This window comes from Myotis davidii, unplaced genomic scaffold (assembly GCF_000327345.1).
Source record: "Myotis davidii unplaced genomic scaffold, ASM32734v1 scaffold363, whole genome shotgun sequence".
NCBI classification, from domain to species: domain Eukaryota; kingdom Metazoa; phylum Chordata; class Mammalia; order Chiroptera; family Vespertilionidae; genus Myotis; species Myotis davidii.
Window position 1 is genome coordinate 1,816,801 of NW_006294069.1, and position 9,308 is coordinate 1,826,108.

The window sequence follows — 9,308 nt, forward strand, 5'->3', positions numbered from 1 at the left end:
TTTGTTAGGTCCATAAATATCTCTTGTCAGTTTATTGCTGAATTTCTTTTAAAAATCCAGTTTGACAATTTGTCTTTTTTCTGGAACATATAACCCATTTATGTATATTGTACTTATTGACACATTTAAATTATTTCTACTATCTTATTTTGGATATTTTGCATTTTTCTTTCTCTCCCTATCCTGTCTTTTTATGGATTGATTATAGTCTTGCTTGGGAACTACATCCTGTTTATTTTTTAGTATTTAATCTAGAAATTTTTTAGCATATATAATGAACATACCAAAGGCTAAAGTTAATATACTTATTCTTGAATGATAAGGACTTTATAATGTTTATTCTAATCACTTTGCTCCCTAATCATCTATTTTCATTTTATCTTATTTTGAACTCTATGCTCACCTATAGTCACTTTGTTTAGATCAAGCATGTCAAACCTGCGACCCTCGGGCCACATGTGGCCCACAATGAATATTTTTGCGGCCCAGCCACTATAACGGTATGTATGAAACGTTTTAATAAAAATTTCGTAACTTAATTTTTACAATATCCTGTTATACATAACGAGCTACAGGGTTTGCTAATGACTGATTACTGTAATCGTATTGCATTCATCTCCCTTATGCACCTTACATGCAGGCGCACCATTTCTCTCCACTAATACTAGCAGCAAATGTTTTAGCAGCCGATTGACATGTCATTAGTCTTATACTGACTTGTTTGGTGTGCGCAACAGGAAATATTTCGTTTTCAGAGAACAAGAAAAATAGGTTTATTTGTGTTACGCTTATTAATTTGTGCAGTTATTCAGTGTCTGGTAAGTTAATGTTCAAGAAAAAAATATTTTTATTAAAATGTTCTATTATTTTATGTTAGTGATTACTCATTTATTTCAGCCCTTGTATTCAGCATGTCTCTATTGAAATAAAGCTATGTTTCTATGAAAATTAAGGCTTTTTTTGCGGCCCACATAAACTTAAACCTTGTTTATTTGGCCCATGTTAGAGTTTGACATGCTTGGTTTAGATAATACATGTGTTTATCATTTTCTTTGATTTACATCTTTTGCTGCATTTCAGACTGTCCATATGGGATCATTTCCTTTTTATTTGGGCAACAGTTCTTGAATTAAAATGTTTTTCATTTCACCCTGGTTCTTTTTTAAAAAAAATATTTTTATTTATTTCAGAGAGGAAGGGGAGAGAGAGAAAAATCAATGATGATAGAGAATCACTGATCAGTTGCCTCCTACACACCCCACACTAGGGATTGAGCCCACACCCTGGCATGTGCCCTGACCGGGGAATCAAACTGTGACCTTGTGGTTCATGGGTCGATGCTCAACCATTGAGCACACCAGCCAGGCTCACCCTTGTTCTTGACGGTTTTGTTTAATACAGAGTTCTAGGTTCACAGTTAACTTTTCATAGTATTTGAAGATATATTTCACTGTCTTTTGGCTTATATCGTTGGTGAGAAGTCAGCTGTCAATTTAATTTTTTCTTCCTGGATGCTTCTAAGACCTGTTCTAAGGTTTCGCCATGATGTGTCTAGGAACTGACCTATTTATCCTGCTTGGGACAGGATTACTAGACAGTAAGCACTGTGATTAAAGCTTGAGCCTTTACCTAATGTTATCTTGGAAAGTGCTGTGTGAGACAACGTGCCCTACTGGGACTGGGAAGATTCTCCGACGGCCAGAAAGGTAGGGGCGCAGGCACTGATGGAAATATTGATTAGGGGGCTACACTTATTTGCTCTCAGTGAAAGGAAGGCTCAGACTCAGTAAAATACATCATCTCCAGCACATTCTCAGGTGGAGCTATGCAGATCCTCACGTTCCACCCTCGCAGGACTCTGGATCTGGGTGCGAGAATGGTTAAACACGGTGCTGGGAAGCCCTTTGCAGAACCATTGGGGATCACACAGGCCGGGAGGACCAGGACCTGAGACAAGTTGAAGCAGGAAAGCCCTGACCCATCTTGCCCCCTTTTCATTTTGTAGAGCATCAGTCACCGGGTTGCTTTCCTCTGTAGCTAAATAAAGAAACACTTCTGAGATCAAAGAAGCCAACTTACTCTGTTTAACAAAGTATTTTATTCAAAAGCTTCTCAGCACCATCTAGTTGTCAGAAAGCATGGGTTTCACCTTCTCCTGCCCACCCAGCTCCCAAGTCCAGAGGCAGAAGTTAAACCGTTTGGCTAGAGCACCTCCTAATCGCTGTAATTCAGACCAGGATAAGGTTTGGGTTGTTCTCTCACTCAGCTTTCTCTAAGCCTCTACTTAACTCCGACTCAAGTAGAGCGGTGCCCCCCCACAGTTCAGAACAATAGGTAGGAATCATGTTGGACTTGATCAACCTCCCACCCTGGGCTATTAGAGACATAAAATTCCCTTGAGAAAACTGAATTCGGTGACTGCCATCTGGGAGGGACGGTGATACTGTCAGGCAGCATGCAGTTCTGAGAGCTCAAATCATAGGGTCACCCTCCCCCAACTCTACTCTAGGAACGAGGAGAAATAGGTCCGTTTCTCTCCGTGCTCCTCAATCGCTCATCCTCTCCTGTCCTACTGAAGCAGCCCCAGAACCAAACCTTCCTGACAGAGTTAAGACACACAATTACATCGGATTAAAATGCGAAGAGATCCTGAGCTGTGGGAGATGAGGAGAACAGATAGTGCGACCCGATCTTTCCCTTTATTTTCTTTAAGAATATTTGTTTCAACAGAAAGCACACTTCCCCGTGAGGTTCCTGGAGGAGAAATCCAAGGGTCTGACTGTGTCCCGTGGGAGCGCACAGTCACCTGTGTAACTTTGGCTTCAGTTCCCGGATCTGTCCTTGGCCGCTACTCCAGGTCCCGTGGGAGGAGGAGAGAGCTGGAGGCAGTATCACTTGGCCAAAGCCCCCATGGGGTCCCAGGCGGGCAGGATCTCAGGCTCCTGCTCCAGCACAGCTAGCACCTCTTCAGGGACATGCTTCCGGTCCACCACCACTTCGTAGACATATTCAGAGAACCACTCGTCAGTCATGCACAGGTAACCTGGAGGAAGAGAAGCCTCGTGAGCCCAGAGGACAAGGGTCAAGTAGCGGACACTGTGTGGGCACTATCGAGAAGCCTTTTCACAAACGGGTGTCTGTACCTGAGTTTTGCTTTCCCAGCCATAATCTCACCGAATCTAAGCCTTATTAGCGACTCTGTGAAGCAGACAGGACAGGCACGGCTCTATTTTTACCAACTAGAAATCTGGGGCTCAGAGTCACTAAGTGACGTGTCCAGTCTCACAGGCGAGGTTCAGAGCTGGGCTGGGACCTAAGGCTGCTACCAGGTTCTGTGCTGCTGCACCGTCCAGGCTGCCTCACTGAAGGCGAATGGATGCCCCCAGAGGGCAGCTGGAAATGCTTCTTGTTCATACAGCCACACCGAGGGGCTCATATGATCTCTAGGGTCACCGTGCCATCCCGACCCTACCCTCCTTCTCAGCATCACAGGCTGTTCTCCTTCCTTCCTCTCTGTCCCGCCACAGCCATGAAGGGGTCATTCCCAAGTAGCCACTCATTTGCAGATGATTCTATAGGAATCAAATAATAACACAGTCCCCACTTTCCTGGAGGAAACCTGTGACAAGGAGCAGGCAGAACTGGAAGGCTGAGACCGCTGCTCACCCTCTTCCCCAGTTTACGGATCTCTCTGTGGGCAGGACTCCAGAGACATGGCTGAACTAACTCCCAGCTGAGAGCTGGGCTGAGAGAAGGAGTGGTGTCTGCAGGGATCCATCCTCGAGACCCCCTGTTCCTCAGGAAGATTAACCTGTATCTCAGGTTCCACTAGGACAGCACAGATTCCCCTTCAGGAACACACTTCCAACAAGTTAAACGGGGGGAATGCTTCACCCAAGTGGTTGTTAACATAAAGAGGAAAATGAAAGCGAAAGACCCAGGGCCCTGCAGGAGCCTCCACATCCAAGGACTCAGGGACTAGCGGTCACCGGCGTCATCGTCATCTGACCCTGGCTGGCCTCTACTCCAGACACAAGCCAATTTTCTCTGAAAGCGTTTGAGCAGATCTAGGTCGGTGCTGTCTCAGTTCTCACTACGCAGGACGAAGAGAAAGGGAGAAGGTGCAGGTATTTCTCCTAAGGTGTCCTCCAGTGCAGCAGGTCTCAAAGGTCTTGTGCCCAGGACCGAGACTGCACATTGAGAACCCAAAACGCTGTGTATGTGGGTTACAACTACTGCGATTTGCCATAATAGAAATTAAACAGAAAGCTTAAAATATTAATGCATATAAAAATAATAATTTAAGAACTATAAATACAAATAACACATTTTTAGGAAAAAATTATTATATTCACCAAAAGTAAAATAAACTTTAGCTAGAAGAGTGGTATTGTTTTATAATTTAACGTCTGGCTTCACAGCAGACAGCTGGACTTCTGTATCTGCCTTCTGTCTTCAGTCTGCTGTTCTGGTTGAAGCTGATGGAGAAAATCTGACCTCACACAGAGGAGAGGGAAGACCTTGCAGACCCCTGAAAGGGTCCTCAGATCGTACCCTGAGAACTGCTGCTCTAAAAGCAAGGCTGTTTTAAATCATTAAAAGCGACATGATGGCAAGTCTAATGTTGTAAGCTAAATGGTGTGCCCGAGGACATTACTTAATTGAAGACACAGCTGCTTTGTGAGGTCATCTGTACCCAGCTCTGCCCTTGGTCTCTGACAGATGTCAAGGCCAGCTCATCCTGATGTGGCCCCGCATGTCCATCCTCAGCCGATGCCCTGGAAGGAGCTCCCGGGCCCAGGCCCAGCCGGTTAAGGGCACACACCCTGCTCCCTGGGGCCCGCCTCCGGACCCAGGGCTCCTTCCCCCAGCAGGAGGCAGGGAAGGGGGCACAGACAAACCCTGGAGCCTGTGCTGCTTCTGGTTTCTGTCTTTGTTCTATCTCCCAGAGTCCCTGGCTTTGCTTGTGTCAGGCAGTCAGGATCTGGCCCCTACCATCACCTAAGCTACTGCCACTGAGTTCTAGCAACCAAAGCTAGAAGGACCGGCCTGCACCGTCTCTTACTGCATCTCAAGTAACGGCGGAGGAACTCGGTATCTGCCTTCCCAAGGAGGAGCTTCCAGTGGGCAGGAGACCAGATTACTAAGCACGGCACCACTTGAGACATGGGTCGTCCTCCCCTCACCACAGTGCAGGCTGAATAAGTCCTCAGAGTAGCACTGGGCAGCGAGGCAGGTGAAGGGCAGGGGCAGAGCCATGTAATAAAGTTCTGTGCCCTAATGACAATACTATCACCGCACCATCAAATGAGTCTTCAGAGACTACACAGAGAAAATGGACAGTAAGTACATCTACACATCTTGTTCCAAAAGCCGATCAGATTAAGTCCTCAAAATTAAAACTCCTATCAATCGCAACCCTCCCTTTCAGTGTCCCTGCCGGGAGACCTGCAGTGATTCGTCTCTCTCTGCAGGATATGAGTTCTTTGGGGCCCACAAAAACCTCATAGTCTAGGGGGCTGCCAAGTAATTGCGGTCCGAGCAGATAATGAACTTGTGGCTGCTGTAGCTGTCGATGCTGCGTGTCCTGGGGCTGCACAGAGAAGATTAGGATCAGCATGTCTGAAAGCCAAGTGAGTGCTGTGTAAGGCAGCTTTTAAGTGGCCATTTTATCCCAGGAAAGTTGCGGCTTCTAACCTGGAAGCCCCCTGGCCATCAGGAAAAGATGGTCCCCGAGGAAAAAGTAAAAGGCAAGTCTGCTGCAGGGACCCCAAGGTTACAGGTAGGGAACAAAACGATAAACGGGTAAAGGAAGTCAGCGTCGGGAACTACGGCGAAATTAAATTCTGTTTGAACTTTAAGGCCTTGTTTACACACACTGAGAAGTCAAATGAGTAAACAGCCCCACAAAGAAGCCGGCCACGTTTCTGTGTTTGTAAGAGACAGGGCAGCATCTTCTGAAAAGGGAGAAACAGTGTCTGTGAATCAGGCTCTAGAACGGTCAGGCCACGTTCACGCAGCCACGGAATGTTCCAAATGCGTTAGTCTCAGAGGAAGTTTAACCTGGGGGTCCCTGCACCAGATTCCTCTTTTCTTTTCCTTTTTCCTTGGGGAAGGACGTTTTCTAGTGGCCAGAGAGCAGGCTTACAGGCTAGAGGCTGCAACTTTCCTCCAATCAATGTGGCCACGTTAGCTCAGAAAAGTTTTCTGAAATCCTACCAGAGATCTAAGACGAGATTAAGGTGACGAATATATTATCACTTATACATTAGATATATTTTATATATTTCCTGGCTTTGTTCTATGCAGTATTTCACCCCATTAACGAACTATTTGTGGGTGATTTTGGTTGTTGCTGCTGTTTTGTAAAAGGGGTGTGAGGCAATCGAGGCCTCTGTTCTGCTCTGATGGATCTGCCTGGCAGGGTGGACTTAAGGAAGCCGGACTCCTGGACCTCATTAAGTCACCACCGATCGTACACCTGCCCGTGAGAACTCCAGTCTGAAGAAAGGTTTCCGGGGAGAAGGCAAAATCCCCACTGGTACTTATGTCACATTTAAACTTCCTAAAAGATAGTGAGAAGCCACTCGACAGGACATTCGTCATTTAACACGACATTGTGGAGACTGTGGAATGACATGGGAAACGTTTAAAAGTGACAAAAGTCAAGAACATAACAATAGCATATCTTCTTTTATTATAACTATGTTACAAACTGAGATATATGGGGGAAGGATAAAAAATAAAATCATAATTTTATACAGGAGGGTGGGTGATTTCCCCCCCCTCTAAATGTCTGGAATGTTTTATTGCTTTTTTAGCCTTGAAAGTTACCCAAATAATTCATGCTCGTTATAAATAATTTTGGAAACATGGGAGAAGGAGAAAGAGGAGAAGGAAGAAGAGGAGCAGGAGAAAGAGGTGGATGAGAAAGAGGAGACAAATGTAAATCTTAAAACTGCCTACAATCCCTCCATCTTGGAATAAGCCCTCTTCCACTTTTACACAGACCTTGGATAGCTTCTGCATGTAGGCTCTATACATTTAATAAAAATGAGATATACGCACTCCTTTATTACAAAGTATCACACGTGCTGTTTTCCAATATTGTTCTTTTCATGTTGATAAAAAAAGTTACTAGTATATCTATTTACATCATAATGTCTAGGTGCTGAATTTATATGGGTAATCGGAAATGTACATCAATCCCCCGCTGCTAGAACCTAGACTGCCTTTTCGTGCTTAAGAACAACACTGCTATAAACATTTCTGTAACTAAATCTTCGTTACATCCTTCATTATAATAATGGCTGCAACATTTTTCCAGTTATGTCATTTGCCTTCTAATTTAGCTTTTCATATCTTCAAATCTACTTAACCTTTTTATTTTTATGAAGTCAAACTTATCAATCTTTTCCTTTATGGTTTCCAAATTTGGTATTATATAAACATTTTTCTGCTATGATAATGAAAAAATAAGAGAAAAAAGTAGGCTGAGCAGTGAGAAAACATTAGAAACACAGTTTCAACGAAAAACTCATCATTCACTAAGGCCTCGATCAGTCTAGCCCCCAATTATGAACACACACAATTTTAACAGATAACTAAGTAGCGACAATTTATCAACCACTTGTTAGGTACCCGCTGCATAAATCATGCCCTAATACCTTACATTTATAGAGAGCGGCGATTTTCAACCGATGTGCCACAAGAATTTTTAGAACATGAAATATCTGGCAACTACTGAACAGTCAACCAGTGTGCCGCAGCACACGTATGTTTTAAAAGTGCTTGTGGTATATATACACCAGTTGAACATCGCTGACGGAGTATGTTGTAAATGCGTAAAGTGACACGATCCCCATGAATGGCATTTTGTAACACCGAGAAAAATTTCAAATGCCTCTATTTACCCTTTACATTAAGTATTAACGCCATTTCTGGGACTTTATCCTACAGACACATAGTACTTGCACGCACACAATATAAAACATGCATTCTGTCTTTACTTACCCACAATGACAATACTTATTTAGCTTTTACTATGTGTCAGGCACTATTCTCAGCATTGTATATATACATAAATTCACTGCAAGACTGTTTGTATCAGCAAAAGTCTGGAAACACCCAAGTTCTGTTAGTGCAGGAACCGGTTAAATAAACTATGGTACATCCAGACAATGGAAGGCGATGAAGCTGCAGTGGCGTGGAAACGTACTGATAAGGAAACTCCAAGACATGCCGGGTAAGTGAAGTGGAAGCAAGATGCAAAGCAGGGAATGAGGAACGCTACCTCTGGTGCACTAACACGCTGGACAATGATAGAGAAACGAACAGAAGTGGTAGCCTGAGAGAAGAGAAGGAAACAAGACTCCCCTTTACAAATGTTTTTGTATTCTGATTTTGGAATTTTATTAAATGTAAATATTAATTGTACTATTTATTAAATAGTACAATAAATTTATTTTATTTTATTTATTAAATGTATTACACTTTAGAAAGCAACACACACACACACACACACACACACACACACACGTCTGTAGGGACCCGACACTTCACAATACAATTTCATATCCACTATCCTTGTTTTGATTTTAATCCTCACAAAACATAATAAGGCAGGCAGAGCTGTGTAAAGTCATGCAGCCAGTAAGTAAAGCCCACACTCAAATCCAGGTCTTAACTCAAATCCAGTCTTTTTCATGGGGCTCGGCTTCCTCCAACAGAACACTCAACAGCAAAGAGGCAGACCACTATGGCTCTGGCAACAGATAACAGCGTGTAATCAGCTTAGGCACCTAGCTGTTCGGAACCAGTTTCATCTGCTCACACACTCACCCATATCAATGGCCATGCGCCTAGTTTTCATAGGGTCTGTTTAAGAGGTCTGTTGTCTCTTTAAATCAGATGCCAAGTGTATGTATTCAGAAGAATGGAGAAAGCACAGGCTGGATGCTAACCCCAACCTCCCCCCCGCCCCCCGCAAAAAACAAACAACCCACAACCAGAGGAAGGGAACCAAAATCACTTCTGAGACAGACATTTGGACAGTGATCTGAGAAGGGGGTCCTTTTTCCTCCAGAGTAAACACAAAAGTACGTGGTGAGGACACAACTCCTGCTCCTGCACCTTTTGCTGATAGCATCCTTACAGCTGGGTATGAACTGTGGCCTCTTTCAGAAATAAGTTACAGAAGATACTGTCTCCCTGTTAAGTCCACTAGGAGACAGGCAGGGTGGAAAGTGTGGTGGGGAAAGAGAGATGCTTTGATTTGCGGGTTGTGTTTCTTTAAACCATCAAACCAC

The 9,308-nt window shown here is 43.9% G+C and overlaps 1 protein-coding gene across 2 annotated transcripts in view; it reads right to left on the minus strand.

Annotated features, from left to right (window-relative positions):
• Positions 1-2,079: 2,079 nt before the first annotated feature.
• BLMH (bleomycin hydrolase) overlaps positions 2,080-9,308 on the minus strand; it is a 39,950-nt gene continuing 32,721 nt past the window's right edge. The window contains exon 11 of one of the 2 annotated variants that reach the window (XM_006768121.2): positions 2,080-3,043. In XM_006768121.2, coding sequence (XP_006768184.1) covers positions 2,892-3,043 — 152 coding nt within the window. In that variant the 3' untranslated portion in view covers positions 2,080-2,891. The remainder of the gene's footprint in view (positions 3,044-9,308) is intronic. The other variant, XM_015566764.1, reaches the window with a different exon arrangement.